Source organism: Xyrauchen texanus, chromosome 50 (genome assembly GCF_025860055.1).
Source record: "Xyrauchen texanus isolate HMW12.3.18 chromosome 50, RBS_HiC_50CHRs, whole genome shotgun sequence".
NCBI classification, from domain to species: Eukaryota; Metazoa; Chordata; class Actinopteri; order Cypriniformes; family Catostomidae; genus Xyrauchen; species Xyrauchen texanus.
Window position 1 is genome coordinate 17502521 of NC_068325.1, and position 22028 is coordinate 17524548.

A 22028-nucleotide genomic window follows, 5' to 3' on the forward strand; every position below is an offset into this window, starting at 1 on the left:
GCGATAAATTGCTCAAATTTAAAAAATGGCATATTGGATGAAACTAGAGACTCTTCTCTTTTGACTTAAACAGGTTTCAATGTAAAACTTAATTAGGTTTCTTGCCAGATGTAGTTTTGTTGGCGTTTCTCCCAAAGACAAACTCCGCTGTGATCGGCACTATGTTGTTTTGTCACATGAACTGAACTGCGATCAGTAGGCTTAAATTAATTTAAATAGTGCATGGCATATTGTAACGCCAAACAACAATGTCCACGCATGTGTACGGTTTATTGTGGGCTCTTTTTGACTTTTGCCAGTAAGCAGCCTCCTAGCAATGCCCGGGCTATCACTCAAACATCATGTTGGCTGCTTTAACAAGCTCCTCACATTTTTTTTCATGTCAAAATAAATTTTTTAATCACACTGAACATAGAGTAGGAGAAGAATCTTAACACTGCACTTCATATATCCCTTATATTTCCATTCATAGTGCCTTTCTTTAAACATTTCTGTATCAAGCACATTTTTCCAAAAGAATGGCCTTTGTGCTCTTGTGCTTAACGTAGCAGAAACAACACAATTAGAGAAGTATTTAACCGTATTTTGTGACTTGAACTTCAGTCCAGTTTCGTCTTGCAGTGTGGGAGCCCATTAGCGCTCAGATCAGCTCGTATTGGTTTAGAATCATCCTCTGTTGAGCTTCAGATCTGGCCGCAATCCCCTGGCCCATGAGGCAAGATGATTGTCATTTCTCTACTCCCTTCCCTCATCACATGCTACATGGAGATGAGTTATTTCTGTTGAGATGGAGCCTGACAGCTGTGTTTTCGTCATCTCATTATACTGATCTTTTGTTCCCGCAAAATTAATCAAAGTACAGTTATGCATTGTACGCTTCTTTGAAGTCCTTTTTCCCACACCTCTGCAGGTATTAATATTTGGTACAGCATTTGATTAGTTGATTCAATTATTCAATTTCATCTAGTGACAGAAACTATTAGGACATTAACGAACCTTTCAGATCTGACAGTCTTTAATGTTTAGCTGGTGGAGAGGTACTTCAAAAGAGGTTGTACATACCCAGATGGTTTTGTTGAATAAAATTTTAACAAGGGAGTGCAACTGTGTTTCTGTTTTAATAAGCATTTTTACACACAGGTATTTAGCATATGTTTTACATTAAATTGTTTCTCATTTTCAAAGCATCAGAACACTTGTTTATTGTTGCCTTTCGGAAAAAACATAAATTTCAGGGCAAGATCCCTTTTGAAGTCATTTGTTGTTGTCGTTAAGGATTCGTTCGATGTTTTTTATGAGTTTCGTAATGTATTAGGCTGTTTAAATTGTTTACCTGATGATTAGAGAGATCAAACTCTAAATAAATGAGAAATGTAACCTGTTTACAGTCAATAAACCGAATTGCGAATGAACAAAGTCGTCAATCGTTTCAACAGTCACTAATAGTCGCTATATCCCGCTTTGACAATAAAATACATCTCGCACAGGGAGCAAGAGAGAGTTCTTGACTTGACTTCATCACAATTTCAATGCTTCAGCACTTGTCTACCGTTCTCATCCTTGAGTGCGCATTAAGTCTGTCGCAAAATTGATGCAGCATTTGTGAGCTTTCAGCCTTGCACATCTATTTCCTAATAGTCACTTATTGTTATTGATTGATGCCATGTCCTCACATGAAATTCTCCCTAGCACGAAATGCATTACCGATCGCTATTGTACCTTATGTCAGTCACAGTGTGTCATTTGTGTGATTTGTGTAATTTGGTAATGTATTTGCCATACCCCTGTAAGTACTGTGAAAGTTGTACCTTTGAACAGTAATCTTATTTTCCCCATAGATGTCTTCCTAACTACTGCGAGCATGACGGGGAATGTTCTCAGTCCTGGAATACATTCTTCTGTGACTGCTCGGGAACCGGGTACACGGGAGCAACTTGTCATAACTGTGAGTTGACAAGAACAACAATGATCACAATTAGAACACCGGCACAAACAACAATGATAATGAGATCATAGTTTACAATTTTTAAAAAATGTTTAAGTAGCTACAAACTTTCTACTCCCTTGGGTTTTGTGATTGAAAAAGAACAAGCTATAAATCATGCATTTTGTCAGGTCTGTGTGTTTTTTGTTTTTTTTTGTAAGCATTAGCATGGTTGTGGGAGAAAGAGAAAAGCAGAGAAATCAAGAAATACACTGTAACTAAGTGGAAAAATAACAATTTTTCAAACATGTTTACTTGTTTAACAGTAAAAAGGTCTTAACATCCTTCAAATGTAAAAGTTCAAATTAAAAGATAAAACTTCTTTACAGAGAATTGATCTTGGATTAAGTTTATTTTAATAAACTTACTTTTTAGTATACTTATTAATAAACAATGTTAATATACTTTTCATATATTAATTATTTTTGTCTTCTTTTCCAGTCAAAATGTCAAATTATCCTTGAAACATAAAATATAAATTTAAAAGACTTATTTTCCGAGAATATTTAAATTAAGTTTATTTAATAAAAATCCTTATTAGTATACTTATTAATAAATAATTGTAATATACTTTGTATAAACGAATTATTTTTGTTCTTTACAAGTAAAAACATCTAAATATATTTATAATATAAAATACACGTTTAAAAGATAAGACTTCTTTTCAGAGGATATATCTAGAATAAAGTTTATTTTAATAACTTAACTTATTAATCTGCTTATTTTTAATGTACTTTTAATATACTAATTATTTGTTGTTTTCTTTTCAAGTTAAAAGATAAAAACGTAAAATATACATTAAAAAAGATAAGGCTTGTTTTCAGAGAATATTTAGAGTTATGTTTATTTTAATAAACAAAATTATTATTATTATTATTATTATTACTCTATATTATAAATTATTTTAATGTACTTTTCATTTAATATTTTTTTTTACACTACAAATATCTAAACATCCTTAAAACTTAAAAGATACATTTAAAAGACTTATTTTCAGAGAATTAGTTTTTGTATATATTTACTAATAAATAAATATAGTATGATTTTATTAATATAATTTTTATGTTGTTAATAAACTCTAAACACTTGGGTTTGTTGTTTTTAAGCATAACTAAAAACTAAAAAAGTATCTTCCCTACAAATGCCAAATAAGCACTTGGTTTGTTTGATGAAGCTGAACATGAACTGATTTGATATTTTGTTGCTGTTTTCTGGTCAGCTATCTTTGAACCCTCCTGTGAGGCCCACCGGCTCACAGGAAGTGCCTCAGGATTTTTCTCAATCGATCCTGATGGAAGCGGACCGCTCAAATCCACCATCGTCTACTGCAACATAACTGGTGAGACCACCGAGGGGAAAAAAAAAAACATGAGCGTTAACATTAATACTGGTGGTGTGGGATAAAAATAGAGACACAAATATATGCAGGGCTTTTTTATGTTAAATACATAAAGAATATTACATGATGTGAATGCAGTCCAGCATTCTCAGTGTCATCTTTATAAAGTGCTGGGCTAGAACTTAAAACTATGTTCTTTTTTATTTTACTCCATATATTGTGCCAACCTAAGTAATTAAGTATAACTTATGTAGAACCTTTCAAAACAGTGTTTACAAAGTGCTTTATCCAACACCGATCAGCCACAATATTAAAACCACCAAATATTGTATAGGTCCCCCTCATGCCGCCAAAACCCAAATAGCATTCTGAGATGCCAGGCGGGCTGGTTTGAGTATTCAGGAGCTTTAGTTAATGTTCACATCAACCATCAGAATGGGCAAAAATATGTGATCTCAGTGATTTGGACCACGGCATGATTGTTGGTGCCAGATGGGCTGGTTTGCGTATTCAGGAGCTTTAGTTAATGTTCACATCAACCATCAGAATGGGCAAAAATATGTGATCTCAGTGATTTGGACCATGGCATGATTGTTGGTGCCAGATGGGCTGGTTTGCGTATTCAGGAGCTTTAGTTAATGTTCACATCAACCATCAGAATGGGCAAAAATATGTGATCTCAGTGATTTGGACCATGGCATGATTGTTGGTGCCAGATGGGCTGGTTTGAGTATTCAGGAGCTTTAGTTAATGTTCACATCAACCATCAGAATGGGCAAAAATATGTGATCTCAGTGATTTGGACCATGGCATGATTGTTGGTGCCAGACGGGCTGATTTGAGTATTCAGGAGCTTTAGTTAATGTTCACATCAACCATCAGAATGGGCAAAAATATGTGATCTCAATGATTTGGACCATGGCATGATTGTTGGTGCCAGACGGGCTGGTTTGAGTGTTTCTGTAACTGCTGATCTCCTGTTATTTTCACGCACAACAGTCTCTTGAGTTTCCTCAGAATGGTGCCAAAAACAAAACATCCAGTGAGCGGCAGTTCTGCTGACTGAAACGCCTTGTTGATGAGAGAGGTAAACAGATTGGCCAGACTGGTTCAAACTGACAAAGTCTAAGGTAACTCGGATAACTGCTCTGTACAACTGTGTTGAGAAGAATATCACCTCAGAATGCTATCCTGAGATGCAGGTTGGCGCTGTATATGTACATAAAGATTCACGAACATACATATAGAAGGAGATACAAGAAAATCAAATCAAAGATACGTAAGATACATTTTATAAATGTTTTATTTTGCAGTTACATTGCCGTATATTACTTTCTGGTCTCTACTTCCTGATTATTTGTGTTTTGAGAGTTATCGAAGGGAAGTTTATGCCAGGGTAAATCTGTTTGAATCAACAGGAAGTCGGAGTCATTATTCAGAACTTGAACTTGTCCAGTCGCTGATGAATGTGTCCCAAGGTGGAGATTGACAGGCTTATCAGGGCCTGCTTTTCCCATGAAATATTACCCATCTCCTGCAAAATTGTGATAAAACATTCCCCTCTCTGTTGCACCCATATTCACTGGTACAACATCCACTAGAATATTATGCCATTGACTTTGGCCAACCGGAATTAGAAATGCCGCAGGAAATGTAAATTACTATAAGGTCTGGCACAAACAGGCTTAAGTGCCAGCTGGCAGGGTAAACACAACCTCCCTGGTGAGGTGTTTGCAGCTGTTTGAGAGCTGACGTCAGAGGTGTCACGAAGATTGGCCTTAACGCGGGAAGAGACTTGCCTCGCGGCTTTATTTTTTAAAGCTAATTGAAGTCGTGCTCTCACTCATTTGTGTTTGTGTAAGCTATTATCTGGATTACCATGCAGAGGTGTGGGTTCTGCTTTTGCACTTTAAATTTAGTAAAAGATCGACTTTGAAACTGACAGTACAGATAAAAAACAAGCAAGGCTGTGATTGAAAAGGAATAATATAGCATACTGTGTAGTATATACTGCATGATGCCTACTAAATATTGTTATATTATATGGCGTATGCAACTATTAATGTGTCAAACAGCAGTATGCTGACCACATGACCTCACTTATGGGCAAATATCAAAGCAAAACAAAAAAACAATCCAGCCTGAGAAAGAAGGTAAACAGGACACAGGACTGACCAGACCGAACAGGATCATGGTAGGGGAACAGGACCAACGAGGAATGTGATCAAAAACACATACAGGACCGACTGGATCACAAGACAAACTGGCACTGGACAGCAAACACGAGGAGCGAAATCAAATGGATTGAAAATTCCAGGACGTCCTGCTGGATAGCAGTATATACTGCTCCAAAATTTGTACATTCCTGTCTGCATTAATGGTGCCCTCACAGATGTGTGAGTTACCCATGCCATAGGCACTGACACCCCTCTGGCCTATACAGATACTGGCTTTTGGACCTGACACTGATAACAGCTTGGATGGTCCTTTTCCTCTTTGGCCCGGAGAACACAACGGCTGTGCTTTTCAAATACTATTTGAAATGTGGACTCATCTGACAAAAAATCATGGTTCTATTGTTCTACTTTCCATCTAAGATGAGATCGAGCCCAGAGAAGTCAGCAGCCCTTCTGGACAGTGATGATGTACAGCTTCTCCTTTACGTAGGAAAGTCTTAACTTGCATCTGTGGATGCAGCGGCGAGTGGAGTTGACTAACAAAGGTTTACTAAAGTAATCCCAAGCCCATGTTCATGATATCCATTACTGATTTGAAATGACTGTACATAAACAAAATTAAATTCAGGAGGTAAACCATCATATAATGTGAACTTCTAGTGTTTTCAATTTAGCAAAGGGTAAATATGTGCGTTATGCACAGTATACATGGTGCATATTATTGTTTTTCAAATATATTAATATGTAGTGAAAAGTAGTAATAGTAGTAAGAAGTAGTTTGCCATTCCAAGATGACACATCCACTGACAGATGAGCTTTACTGCGCACAGAATACTGTACATGCTGCTTACATACTGTCTTTCAAATAGAGTAGTATTTTGTTACAGTAGTAAAACTGTGTATCCTCTTCCACTATGACAAATCCATTGACTGATGTGCATGGTAAATTTATAGTCGTTTGGATATGTTGTAAATTCAGTTAGGTTGTCACCTTTTTGGTGTAACGCTACCTGGAAGTAATGTCCCTATGTTGATAGTCCATACACTTAAAATTAGGTGACATTATAATTACATTTCAAATTAGTTGCAGCTAAATGAATGAGTGTATTTGTGTGTGTGTTTTCACCAGAGGATAAGGTTTGGACCGTAGTGACACATAACAGCACAGAGATGGTGAGAGTTCAAGGGTCGTCCCTTCAGAAGCCTCACGTGATGAGGTTTAATTACAGCGCATCTCTGGAACAACTGCGGACGCTTGTGGGCAGATCTGAACAGTGTCAACAGGAACTGCTTTATCTCTGCAGGAAGTCCCGCCTCTTCAACACATGGGGTGGGTATTATACAGGCTTTAAATGTCAACTAGTACATTTTTATGCATCTCGTTTGAATTTACACTGACACCTAGGGGCCTGGATGCTGTATTATTAAAAAAATATTTTCAATTACCAATGCTGTGATTCATTTAATCCATGAGTACAATTGTCCAATAATAGGATGGTTACTGAACTTAACCAAGTACTATTGAGCTGGTCATGTGATCATAACATGGCAGCCCCCATGGGAAGACCCTCTCCATGTAGAATAAAATGGCTTTCATAAGGTAACTGAAATGACTGGAGTCTTCAGCTCATGATTTTATATTTACACAGTATGTTTCAAAATTACAATTAATTTCTTTAGGAGTAAAACTATTTAAATTTAGGAAGGATTACTGAGTGCATTTTAAACTAGTTAAATTATTCAATTAAATTACTGTTAAATAAGTAGTGATATAATAGGCTTATATTGTCACAGTCACCATGTTTACTAGGATTCTTCATTTGAAGTGGTTTTCATCCTCTGTCTTCTGTTTCCCCCGGACTACATTTCCCAGAATGCACTGCCCTCATCACTGCCATCTGTTCCTCATCACAGCCACCTGTTTTCCATTCCCCAATCAGCACCTTGTTTATATATATCCTCTAGTTCAGTTCCATTCTTAGTCAGTTCTTGTTTGTTGTTCGTTTTTGCACTGTTTATGTTGACACAAAAGACTGTCTTGTTTTGGTAACCCTAGTCATCATCTTCTATGCATACTTACCTTCTCGTCATTGTTAATTAAAGGATTGCCGCTTGTGGATCCTGCTCTCTCGTCTTATCCTTACAAACATGTGACATATATTTTTTTCTTTTTTTGAATGTTATGCTATATTAAAAGTAAACTACAGTGGCCCTCAAAATGGTAAATATAACAACATATCAAACCCAGTAGCATCTGGAAAGTTTTTTATATATATATATATATATATATATATATATATATATATATATATATATATATATATATATATAAAATCTTAGATGTCCAAATTCTTTGGGGCCACTCTATAGACAGCATATTCCATATAAAAGTAATTTGTAACTTTTGAAAGTGAATTTTATTTTATTAAAAAAAAAAATCAACAATTTGCATTAACACTTTATAAATTATGTAATTTATGTAATTTTTCTTACTGTCAAATTTGTATTATTATTTTGTTTCCATATGTAGTTGTATAGCACATTGGTCAACTACCATTGTTTTTAATTGTGATTTATAAATAAACTGACATTAAATTATACTGTATATGCAACAATTAGCCACAATATTAAAACCACCTGCCTAATATTGTGTAGGTCTCCATCATGCCACCATAACAGTGCCATCCCACATCTCAGAATAGCATTCTCCATTGATCTCTCTCATCAACAAGGCCTTTCCATACACAGAACTGCAGCTCATTGGATGTTTCTTGTTTCTGGCACCATTCTGAGTAAATTCTAGAGACTGTTGTGTGTAAAAATCCCAGAAATACTCAAACCAGCCCGTCTGGCACCAACAATCATGCCATGGTAGGGTTTTTTGCCCATTCTGATGATTGATGTGTACATTAACTGAAGCTCCTGACCCGTATCTGCTTGATTTTATGCACTGCACTGATATATTAATGAAAGGGAAAGTTATTATAAAATGTTATTTGATATTCATTGATCATTTTTCCTTTCAGGGATAGCAGTCACTCCTCGCTTTCAATATCAGTTCAATTGCGTCTTTTCCAAGTCCTTGTCCCTTGATTAAAACGTCTCACCTCATCAGATGATTTACCCAAAGTGGAGTTTGTTCAGATCTATAATCTGACTTGACCCCAATCTAATTACAATATTAATTTATGGGAAATGGAGACATTTATGAACTAGGCGTTCCTTGAAATTGTTCATCAGTTTCTGCCGGGCTCAGAGAATTTACATAATGAGATCTGAATTTGGGTGCAGATTGTAGTCCTCTGGTGGCTGTAGAGCCGTGGAACAGTGATTGACCAGATTTTCCCTGGGGGAATATGGAGTATAAATGCTAAATGTGTGAGAAAAAAAACATTGCCAGATCTGGTGGTGGGAGTATTCATAATGAATCTTGACTGGCTCCATTTCATCTGTTAACCTTGATGCTAATTGTTAATGTTATCCACATCTTACGGTCAGCTGGTGTTGTACTTCTACTCTACAATGTTTAGTTATGTGCAAATATTAATTCAAGAGATGTACAATATATCAGCTGTTATATATATGTATATACACTATATACACTGGCAGTCAAAAGTTTGGAATAATAAACAAATTTTGCTGTTTCTGAAGGAAATTGGTACTTTAATTCACCAAAGTGGCATTCAACTGATCACAAAGTATAGTCAGGACATTACTGATGTAAAAAAACAGCACCAGGCCCCATTTCCAGCAGCATCACTCCAACGCATTATCCTCGAGTAATCATGCTAAATTGATCATTTGGTACTAGAAAATCACTTTCCATTATATCAAACACAGCTGAAGCTATTTGGTCCGTTAAATGAAGCTTAACATTGTCTTTGTGTTTGTTTTTGAGTTGCCACAGTATACAATAGACTGGCATGTCTTAAGGTCAGTATTAGGTCAAAAATTGCAAAAAAGAAACAGTATTTTCGAAACTCGTCAGTCAATCACTGTTTTGAGGAATGAAGGCTGTACAATGCTTGAAATTGCCTAAAAACTGAAGATTTCATACAAAGGTGTAACTACAGTCTTCAAAGACAAAGCACAACTGGCTCTAACAAGGACAGAAAGATACGTGGAAGACAAGATGTACAACTAAACAAGAGGATAAGTACATCAGAGTCTCTAGTTTGAGAAATAGACGCCTCACATGTCCTCCGCTGACGGCTTCATTGAATTCTACCCGCTCAACACCAGTTTCATGTACAACAGTAAAGAGAAGACTCAGGGGTGCAGCCTTATGGGAAGAATTGCAAAGAAAAAGACACTTTTGAAAAACAAAAAGGTTAGAGTGTGCAAAGAAACACAGACATTGGACAACAGATAATTGGAAAAGAGTGTTATGGATCTTAACCCCATTGAGCTTTTGTGGGATCAGCTAGACTGTAAGGTGTGTGAGAAGTTCCCAACAAGATAGTCACATCTATGGCAAGTGCTACAGGAAGTGTGGGGTGAAAGGTCACCTGAGAATCTGGACAAACTGACAACTAGAATGCCAACGATCTGCAAAGATGTCATTGCTGCACATGAAAGTTTTTTGATGAGAAATCTTTGAAGTAGTTTAATTAAAATTGAATTTTTTTATTAGATTATCTAATTTATTTATAAAATCATTTAAATAAATACATTTATAACATTTTTAATATTATCAAGGCATATTTTTTGTAACATTCTATATAGTATAAATGTTGATTTACTTATTTTTTGTTACATATCAAGGCTTCATTTTGCAGAATTCTACATTCTAAATAGTGTATTTGCTGTTATTATTCATTTATTTTTAAATATTATCAGCACTTATTTTTATGAAACTTATATTATACAGTATAAATGTTATTTATTAATTGAAATGTTTTAGCAGCATCTATTTTAGATAATTTTACATTCTAAATAGTGAAATGTTTTTATTTTTAAACCTTATCAGCGCTTCTTTGTTTTAAAATTCTACATTCTATAGTAAATGTTATTTGTATTTATTTTAAAATATTATTAGTGCTTGTTTTTTGTAAAAATTTTACATTCTAGATGGTACATTAAAATTAATTTATTAATTAATTTATTCATTTATATTTGAATATTAACAAGTTTTTTTTAAAAATTTTTTTTTATTGTTTGTTTATTTATTTATTCATTCATTAATTTTCTATATTCATTCGATCATTCATTTATTTTTAAATGTTAATAAAATTCTACTATCTAAATATTGTAAATGTGTTTTTTATTTATTCATTTTTGAATATTATGATTTTTTGGGTAAAAAAAAATTCTCAATAGTTTAAATGTTGTTTTTATCTCTTTAAAAGAACAACAACAGACAAAACAGTGTAGATGTATAACTGGCAGTCGCACAGAATTGCTATATATATATATATATATATATATATATATATATTATTATATATTATTATTATTATTATATTATTATTTGTATTTTTTTCCTGTGCTCAAGTGGTTGTATATGTAACAGTCATTGACAAAATGAAAAGATGTGTTGTGTTGTTTGTTCCAGATGGAACGCCCTTGTCCTGGTGGCTTGACCGGGCAGGAGAGAGAAGGACGTACTGGGGTGGATTTCTCCCGGGGGTGCAGCAATGCGCCTGCAGCCTGGATGAGAACTGCATCGATATGAACCACTTCTGCAACTGTGATGCTGACAGCAGCTCATGGTAAACAGACATATACTTCAATCGCCATTCATTATTGCATGTGCTTGACATACCTGCTGAAAAAAAATAATTAAACTAACCTATACTTGTATACTGGTCTTAACTGGTCTAGCTTGTCTCACAGCTTGGTCAAGCTGGGTTTAGCTGGTCTAGCTGGATTTCAGTTGGTCTTCCAGCCTGAAGTGCCCAATACCCCTCAAAAACAAGCAAACAGTCCAGCCTGACCAGGCTTGGAAACCAGCTAAGACCATCTTTTTTCAGCAGGGTTTGTTGAAAATAATCTAACTAGCTGTTTAGTGATTAATAACCATAGAGAATGTTGCCCAGCCTCATATATCGTATGTAAACATAGCTCTTGTTCATATGTGAATAGGGAGAATGACACTGGAGTATTGTCCTACAAAGAACACTTACCAGTGACCGAGATCTTGGTAGGCGATACAAACCGAACAGGGTCAGAGGCAATCTACAGAGTGGGGTCCCTCCACTGCTATGGGGACAGTACGTAAGGCCGTAATGATAATTATTCAACAATACATCATAGTAAAATGTGTGAATTCATTGAAGTGCAAAATCAATGCAATGAATAATATAAATGAAAAAATCAAGGTTTCCTCTGACTTCAGGGTTTCTTTGGAACGCCGCCTCCTTTTACCAGGAGTCGTCCTACCTGCACTTCCCAACACTGCAGGCCGAACTGAGTATTGACATCTCCCTCTACTTCAAAACCACAGCTCCCTCTGGAGTCTTCCTGGAAAATCTGGGTGCGAAAGACTTCATTAGAGTGGAGCTAAGTGGTGAGTCTCTTCATATTGATAGCCAGACCATAAAACTGAGATTCCCACTTTAGGTTGGCCACAATCTACAGATGCAGATAGAAAAAATGGCAGAATCTGTAAAGATCAATATCAAGACCAACGTTCTTGACAGGTTTCGTGAGATTCACCCATCTAGCAATTGCTCAAGCAACACAAATGTGCAAAAGAAATGTTAAAACGGGCTCATACTCATACCATGTCATTAGTCATTGCTGCAAAGAGGAGCAGACGCCGCCAGTTTGACTCAAAAGAGCAGTTTAACTGAACTGTGCCGCTGTGTTCAGTAGCCGCTGAAATCATCAACTGTGTAATTACTGCGGAGTTCACAGATGCCGTTCGTCTTCATCATATTGCCTGCCATCATCTTTTCTTTATTTATAATATTTCCAAGAAGTATAAGGGTTGGTTTTCCACTGAGTGTTCTCAGAATCTATTGGCTGCATATAAAAGAGGTAATTACACTAATGTAAACATGTAAATTGAAACGTTGGCCCAACTTACCTTCAGAGCTTGCCTTCATTTTCAATAGTTTCATACTGCGTTAGGTTTTCAGTTCCTCTGTATCAGTAACTGAAAACTATAGTGTTTGAATGATGCTTCATCCATGCCCCTAGGTGTCAGTGTAAATTCAAGATGACATGCAAAGTAAATTTCGGAGTGCATCTTTCACTCAAAAGTGAAAAGTGAACAGTTCACTCAAAAATGAAAATTCTCTCATTATTTACTCACCCTCATGCCATCCCAGATGTGTATGACTTTCTTTCATCTGCTGAAGACATATGAAGATTTTTAGAATAATATCTCAGCTCTGTAGGTCCAAACAATGCAAGTGAATAGTGACTGAGCTAAAAAAGCACATAAATGTAGCATAAAAGTAATATATAAGACTCCAGTGGTTTAATACATGTCCTCTGAAGTGACATGATAGATGGGGCGAGAAACTGTTTGATATTTAAGTAATTTTCAACTATAAATTATCCTACCTGCCCAGTAGGTGGTGATATGCACGAAGAATGCGAATCGCAAAAAAAAAAAAAAAAAAGGATAAGAATGTGGAAGTGACAGTGGATATTTATAGTCAAAAAGGACTTAAATATTGAGCTTTTTCTCACCCACACCTATCATATCACTTCTGAAGACATGAATTTAACCACTGGAGGCGAATTTATTACATTTATGCTGCCTTTATGTGCTTTTTTGGGCTTCAAAGTTCACTTGCATTGAATGGAGCTACAGATCTGAGATATTGTTCTAAAAAACTTTGTTTGTGTTCTGCTAAAGAAAGAAAGTTATACATTTCCGGGATGGCATGAAAGTGAGTAAATGATAAGAGAATTTTCATTTTTGGGTGATTTATCACTTTAACACTTTCCCTAAGGTCATAGGTTTGATTCACAGGGAACATGCATACTGATAAAAGATATGCCATGAATATTTACACATTTATGTGAGTTGCTTTAAATTAAAGCATCTACCAAATGTTTACCAAATGCATAAATGTAATTTGTGCAATTTGTTTTTCTTTTCACTGCAATCTGATTCGCCTAGCGCCATCTATCGTGACCTTCACATTTGATATTGGGAACGGGCCGGTGGTTCTGACTGTAAAATCTCACATGCCGTTGAATGACAAGCAGTGGCATTACGTAGGAGCAGAGAGAAACGTAAAGGAGGCATCGCTGCAGGTGGACCAGCTGCCTTTGCGCTTCCTGGAGGCCCCCTCCGAAGGCCACACCCACCTCCAACTTAACAGCCAGCTGTTTATTGGTAGGCATAGCCATGAGTGACAGCCCCGTGCCAGCAGGGTGCAAGAGAATAATATCCATGTACCTTTACACAGATGTTGTAAATATACTTTAAAAGCAAATTGTTTGAATATTTATTTTTATTTGTTAATCCCTTTTAGATTCCTTTCATAATGATATGTACTGTTTTTTTAAAGGGATAGTTCACCCTAATATAAAAATAGCTTTCTTTTGTGGAACAAAATTACCCGAGGCGCTCTATTTTACATACAATGAAAGTAGATGGTGATTTATACGGAAGATGCTGCAAAGAGGCAAAATAAAATAAAAAACACAAAAAGTAGCCCTACATGACCTATTCTTTATTTCAAGTATTTTAAAGCCATACGATTGATTTGTTTGAGGAATACACTGGAATTAAGTCCACATTGGCTCAAAATGTTCCCCTTCGCTCTAGCTCTCAAATCTCATTTGCACAATTACGACTCAGGATATGAGGCGCGAGGTTTGACGTTAATGATTTCGATAAGCGTTGATTCTCGCACATCTTGTAGCCAGCTGCTATGTGATGTTCGAATTGAATGCGAGTGCGAAATTTGAGATTCGATGAATTTAGTTGCATTCAGTAAGAAATATTCGAATGCATCGTGTCGCAACTGGCCACAAGAAATGCGAAAACCAGTGATGTTCAAAATTGTTAGCGTCAAACCTAGCGCGACGTATCTCGAATCGTAAATGTGCGAATGAGATTTTAGAGCTACGGAGGGGACAATTTTCAGTAAAAAATGACAAACTCAATCGTAAGGCTTGGGAAGACTGTAAATATGGACAAGTCAAATGGACCACTTTATTGTACTTTTTTGGGACTTAATAGCCCCTGGAACTTGATATGCATTCGGGTGAGGGCAGTTGGGTAAATGATGAAAGCATTTTCTATTTCCGTTTTGTCTTTCACTAGAAGATCTATTAAAACGGTCAACTTTACTGATGTAGATTACTATTAAAATGCGGTGATCTATATGGATACCAATTACTAGTTTCTGTAGTAACATTGTATATATTGTCAACAGGAGGAACAGCATCCAGGCAGCGAGGGTTTCTTGGATGTATCAGGTCATTAAACATCAACGGAATGACGCTTGACCTTATGGAACGAGCTAAAATGACCCCTGGGGTCAGCTCGGGATGCCCGGGTCACTGCAGCAGCCAGAACAGCTTGTGCCACAACAGGGGGAAGTGTATCGAGAAGAGTAGCGGTTACGTTTGCGACTGCACACATTCTGCCTATGGAGGACCCAACTGCAAGAAAGGTATGTTATTAAAAATCATAATATCACCATATTTGCGAACAAAATATCGCTTTGTTTGTTTGCGCATCCTGACCAGCCCGTCACAGGAACATTTGCTCGACCAATGGTGTGAGTTTGTGGGCGGGACTTTCTGTTTGTTTGACCAATGGCAGACTGGGGCAGAGTTTGAGAAACCTGTATGAAAGCAGTCATTATTTTTTTTTATTATTTTATAATTGTATATATTTTTGCCACTTTTGCTCATACAGTATTTTCACTTTCTGGTGTGGACCAAAAAATCCACATGTGTTTAAATGCGTTGTTACCAGCTTTTCTTTATTTTAGGCATGGAAACAAAAGCTTTTTGAATTTCTGTAATGAGCCTTTTTTTACTTTGGTATGCTCACTATGCTTCTACAAGGTATCAAAGAGTGTTCCAGAAGGAGCAAGTTTTAGAGCTCAGTAGCCTCAATTTCTGTAGACGGCAATGTGCCCACAGATTGCACCTGATCAAAGCCGAGAAGGATAAAACATGAGATATTCACTGCAGTTCTGCTATTCTCTATCCCTCTTACTCTCCCTCTGTCTGTATGGCTTTAGTTCATGACCGTGAACTGCCACTGTTTGGGTACATTTCCTCAAAGGGCTGCAACCTGACCAACCCCAAGGGACCCTCCCTGCCAATCACATTCAATGCTAAACATCTCCACCGTTAAAACATCCTTTGTCACATTTGATCCTCCAATAGACCAGACAGCAGGGCCATTGAATGCTCAGTGAATGAGACAACGTTCTTGGCTTTGCTTGTTCTTTTTTGGACTCTTGAGAATTGGTGTTTCTATCAGATAATATTATGAGTAAATGAACACTCCAAGATGCATAGGGTCACTCGCAGTCCAAGCATAATTATGCATTCATTTAAAAGTTAAATCTGTCGTTAATCTGTTTTTGGACTCTTTCCATTCAGTATTGTGTCCTTGAAATTCAACAGCACACAATTTATGTAAGAATGGTTTTACAGTCAGATTACACCGAAATTAAATTAATGATGTGCCAGATTCATGCTACAATTTGTGAAAGAATGGTTTTACAAACATTTTATAGAGAAATTTGATTAAAAGGATACTGTAGGTTTCATTCATGTAACAATTACATAAAAATATTTAACCAAATATTCACAAAGAAATCTGATTACGGATGTGAGCTGTATTTATGTGACAGCTATGTGCGAATAGTTTTGCGAACTATTTACATAGAAATTCAGTTTCAGGTGTGCAAGAATGGTTTTACCAAAAATTTTACACACAAGTTTGTTTATTGGTGAGAGTCGCTTTTATGCGACAATTTACGAAAGAATGGATTTACAAAGAATTTACACTGAAATGTTTTTAAAAAGTTTAATGGTATGTCTTTTTTATGCGACAATTTACGCATAAATGGTTTTACCGAAAATTTTACACAAAAATGTGTTTACTGGTGTGTCGCATTAATGTGACAATTTACGCAAAAATGGTTTTACCGAACATTTTACACAAAAATGTGTTTACTGGTGTGTCACATTAATGCGACAATTTACGTGAAAATGGATTTACCGAACATTTTACACAATGTGTTTACCGGTATCGCATTAATGCGACACTTTACACAAAAATGGATTTACCGAACATTTTACACAATGTGTTTACTGGTATCGCATTAATGCGACAAGTTACGCAAAAATGGTTTTACCGAACATTTTACACAAAAATGTGTTTACTGGTGTGTCGCATAAATGGGACAATTTACGCAAAAATGGTTTTACTGGTGTGTCGCATTAATGCGACAATTTACGCAAAAATAGTTTTACCGAACATTTTACACAAAAAATTTGTTTACTGTTGTGAGTCACATCAATACGACATTTTGCGCAAGCAAAAATGTACACAGAAATTTGATTACAGGTGTGAGTGGCATTTATTGGACAATTTACGCAAGAATGGATTCAATGAAATTTCACACAAAAATGTGTTTGCTGGCATTTATGAGACAATTTACATAAAAATGGTTTTACAAACAATTTACGCAGATTTTTTGGGGGACTTTCCATTCAGTATTGTGTCCTTGATGTTCAATAGCTCATAAATATCCTGACAGGGGACTGAAAACACCAGCCAATGAGTATCTGAAATCTACCTGCCAGCGTTTGCTTCAACATTTTCCCGCTTTTTGTGTTTTCCTGCTTTGCAGAAGTTTCCGTGTCTTTTGAAAGCGGGTCTTCTGTGACCTACACCTTCCAGAAACCTTATTCTGTGATGCGTAATCACAGTCGCCAGTCCTCAGCCATCTACGCCCAAAGCAGCAATTCACGAGAGAGCATCACCTTCAGTTTCCTCACGAAACAGACGCCCGCAATGCTTTTGACTGTCAACACCTACCATCAACAGTACATGGCTGTAATACTGGCTAACAATGGTATTCTGCTGATTATTTTTTGTTATATTGTTATATTGGTAATACAGGTCATATTTCACTCCAAAGTCAAAAGAAAAAAGAAAGTATCTTTTGTTTAAATGAAATGAAGCCTATTTTCATTAAATTAAAATTATATTTCAGACAATTTAGCACATTTCTCCCCCATCTGTTATTACCGTAATACAAAAAATATCATTCTTATCACTGTAATGTGATAAATTTAAGTTGAAATCAATTTTTACATCACAACATTATTGTTGCACTGCTTTAAGAAAAATTTAAAGTAAAGAAATTGTGTATATTTTTTTTTTTTTTTTTTTTACTGTAATACAGTAAACAAATACTGTTTAAAAATAATATACATCCAATTTGAATTAGCATTGAGAATAATGCAAAAAAAAAAGTAAAATTGTGCACTCTTAATTAATGGGCTGAATTTACCTTTTATATAATACTGATATTGATATAAGAAGCTAATGGCTATACAGTAGACAAATGTTTCTTTGTTGATGCTTTTGTCCTGTTATGACAATCACATTGTTGGATCAGCCAGAACTGTTTTTTGATTACTGCTTATTTGAAGCTGTAGATGATTACTACAATGATGATAGTGATGATGATGATTGGAGAGCAGCATCTTTTCCTGCATTTCTCACATTTCAAAACAGTGGTCAAGCTAGCAATTACCCTCCTCAGAGGGGAAGGAAATAAGCCAGTTGAGTGTGTTTTGCTGTCTTGATTTTGTCTCACTCATGTCTCAAAAAACACGTCTTTCTCGTGTCTAATTGGTTTCCTGAAGGGAGTTTGCAGATATGGTATCGGCTGAACAGAGAGAAAGAGCCTGATGTCTTCATGCCATCGTCTCTTAATATGGCCAATGGACAGCTCCATAGAGTCCAGATCCATAGAGAGGGACGGGACATGTACGTCCAGGTGAGTTAGAGTTAATTGACGAATATGGGGCGCTATTGTAAAAATCATGTTAATTTCAAATAAACACATTGCAAGTAAACAAAATTGAGACAATTTCATGGCAACTCAACACATGAAGTATGAGCATAGTAAATATTTGTGCAGTTTAAAACATTATTGGTCATGTTTAAAACAACCCTTACGAAAATCGTGTCTTTATGGCAAATTTGCCGCAAATTTGCTACTGATCATTTTCACATGCAAATGTGCTTTGCTTCAAACTTGTGGCAAATTGTCCATCCAGTAGTGGTTTGCCAAAGGTTCACCACTACTGGCATAAAGCTGCAAACTTCTGGCAAACATTTGAGATGAATCAAATGCTCAACACACAAAACTAATTTGATTAAATGTGTGGGTTGCATTAATGTAACAAATTATACAAGAATAGTTTTATGAACAATTTACCCAGATATTTGATTAAAGGTGTGTCTATGCTTGGTATTGATGCCATTTTCATATATTGATTCTCGGAAGATTGAACCGATGTTTATTGATATACACTGGTGGCCAAAGGTTTGGAATAATGTACTTTAATTCACCAAAGTGGCATTCAACTGATCACAAACTATAGTGAGGACATTACTGATGTAAAAAACAACACCATCACTATTTGAAAAAAGTCATTTTTGATCAAATCTAGACAGCAGCATCACTCCAACACCTTATCCTTGAGTAATCATGATAAATTGATCATTTGGTGCTAGAAAATCACTTGCCATTATATCAAACACAGTTGAAAACTGAAGATGTCATACAAAGGTGTAACTACAGTCTTCAAAGACAAAGGACAACTGTCTCCAACAAGGACAGAAAGAGATGTGGAAGACCAGATGTACAACTAAACAAGAGGATAAGTACATCAGAGTCTCTAGTTTGAGAAATAGACGCCTCACATGTCCTCCGCTGACAGCTTCATTGAATTCTACCCGCTAAAAACCAGTTTCATGTACAACAGTAAAGAGAAGACTAAAGAGGCCTCATGGGAAGAATTGCAAAGAAAAAAACACTTTTGAGACAGAAAAACTAAAGGAAAAGGTTAGAGTGGGCAAAGAAACACAGACATTGGACAACAGATAATTGGAAAAGAGTGTTATGGATCTTAACCCCATTGAGCTTTTGTGGGATCAGCTAGATTGTGAGGTGCGTGAGAAGTGCCTGACAAGACAGCCACATCTATGGCCAGTGCTACAGGAAGTGTGGGGTGAAATGTCACCTGAGTATCTGGATAAAGAACGATCTGCAAAGCTGTCATTGCTGCACGTGGAGGCAATTGTTTTTTAATTGTAATAGTAATTTTTCATGTTATTAATGTCCTCAAAAATGTATAGATAAAACAAAGTGCCAATCAATAATTTATATATCAATATTTTATGATATCCATAGTTTGGATCACATTCATCCAACAGTTTATAAAGTTTTATAAATGACTAAGAAAAGAAATTTGCTTTGCTTTTGATTAATGAATAAGGCAATTATTGCACAAATTGTGGCAATTAACGTAAGAATGTTTTTATGAACAATTTACACTGAAATATTTCATAAATAAGGTCTAATGTTGCCAAGTAAAAAGTTGCTGTGTGTATTATTTATCATATTCCTTCCTAATGATTCCGACTGGATTTGGTTTCGGGCTGAAGTTAAATTATGAGTTTATTAAAGTGGCCTGATGTGCATGGCTGATCATATGTTGAAGTCTTCATTCAGCCCCCATTAAACAGACTTGAGCAGTGGATAAACTGAAGGATGTCATCAGCATTCTCTACACAGCATTGCGAATTAACCCACAACCGATTGTTTTGCTCCAAAAAAATAAATATTAGAGTATTTTTAGAATCTCATAACAGAATGGTATGTAATGGTATGTTGCACAAGTAATACATGAGTCATGCCACATGACTTTCTCTTTCTCTTCTGTATCCTTGTCCTTCTTAGATTGATAAAGATACCAATCTGAAATACAGACTGTCCACAGACAAAGAGCTGATCACGATAAGGTCTTTGACACTGGGAAAAGTCACAGGTAGGCAGTTTAATTAAACTCCTAGATTAAAGGTGTTGGTGTAGAAGATTGTGTTTAACTGACTCATTTCACCACTCTAATCCACCTTGGGATAGTTTGATGTGCAAAAATATTTCGTTTGGTCATGTGCAAAACTACATATTTTTTTAAATTGACTATTCGGGTTGTCTGAATGACTAGTATGTCTTAAGGAATCCTCCAATAATTCGTTTTTTTAGGTTCATGTTGTCTAGATCCAGATCAGATGTCTCTAATTGGGCATTCACATTGGACATGTGTTTAAAAACAGCAAGTTTAAGAGCATCAAAATAGAAAGAACGCAGGGTCTCAAACATTTAAAAAAGTTGATGTCTTAAAATTAATAAAAAATGCAACACTCGTGGTGCAAGACACTGAAGAAACAGCAAGACACATCACAATGCCCAAAGACAACCACCTGCATGTGAAGACCACCAAAACAAACCATTTTGAAAATGTAGCACAGACTGAATGCAATAACGCGTCCTTGCAAACCTCCCTTTAGGGTTGTAATGACGCCAAATGTAGCTCTTCAATAGGGTAAATCACATATTAACACATAAATAGGGTAAATATCTATACCTTTTATACATTTAAAGCTATATAAATAAAGAAATTCGACCTCACTTGTCGACCTCACTAACCAACTTGCCCACTGTTGGAAAACTAGTCGACCATCTCTAGTATTATAGGACAAATATGAAAGTTAGTCATTGTGTAAAAGAGTATAGAACTTTCTGTCCACCTTTAAAGTACTACCTCCTTGTCTCCCATAGGCCGAGCTGGAGTAGACGAGGAGGTGCTCCAGGCCGGATCGCGAGGTTTCATTGGCTGTCTTTCTTCTGTTCAGTTCAACCATTTGGCTCCTCTTAAGGCGGCCATACTGAATCGAGGAAGCTCATTGGTTAGTGTGCTCGGCAATTTGGTCGAGTCGAATTGCGGTGAGCTGGCAGATAAATCTTCATCCAGATCTTTATCAGGTTGGTATGAAGTCAAACATTGAACTCAAGGCACATTTAAATACCATTTAAATCTCTTATTTAGTTGATTTATTCACAGATAATGCAGACACAGGAAGTAGAGGGAAGAAGCTTATGAATGCTTCCCAAAGTGATTCTGCAGTAATTGGAGGTACGTACTGCTCTTCTGTACCTTTGTACTCCCAGGGCTTTTCAAAATCAAACAAGATGTCAAATCAAAACTCAGAGGCCAATTTCGCCTGGATACACGCAATTATGTGGTGTCATCATTCATTTAGGCACCTGGGGTAATGAACGGGGGTTTGAAAGACTAAATTAACGTTCACATTTATAGCAATTTGTAATGATATAGCAACTTCAAGAAATTCTCTTCCAATGAGAGTTGGCGATTTGATGCGACATGAGCGACAGCAACTTAAAAAGTTAAGAAGAGTTCACCTTTATGCAAATGAGCATTGATACAATGTGCCATCATTCATTGGGAGGGTAGACACTTGAGTGGTCTGATGCCTGATATAGCGAAC

The 22028-nt window shown here is 36.1% G+C and overlaps 1 protein-coding gene across 1 annotated transcript in view; it reads left to right on the forward strand.

The window, feature by feature from the left end:
- The window catches only part of cntnap5b (contactin associated protein family member 5b), a 62165-nt gene that overhangs the window by 33948 nt on the left and 6189 nt on the right, over positions 1-22028 (forward strand). Inside the window, exons 11-23 of the mRNA XM_052123738.1 lie at positions 1839-1945; positions 3204-3323; positions 6630-6830; positions 11055-11211; positions 11585-11712; positions 11838-12008; positions 13578-13796; positions 14845-15084; positions 17290-17514; positions 18314-18447; positions 20419-20506; positions 21301-21504; positions 21584-21655. Of these exons, the coding sequence (XP_051979698.1) occupies positions 1839-1945; positions 3204-3323; positions 6630-6830; positions 11055-11211; positions 11585-11712; positions 11838-12008; positions 13578-13796; positions 14845-15084; positions 17290-17514; positions 18314-18447; positions 20419-20506; positions 21301-21504; positions 21584-21655 (2066 nt within the window). The remainder of the gene's footprint in view (positions 1-1838; positions 1946-3203; positions 3324-6629; positions 6831-11054; positions 11212-11584; positions 11713-11837; positions 12009-13577; positions 13797-14844; positions 15085-17289; positions 17515-18313; positions 18448-20418; positions 20507-21300; positions 21505-21583; positions 21656-22028) is intronic.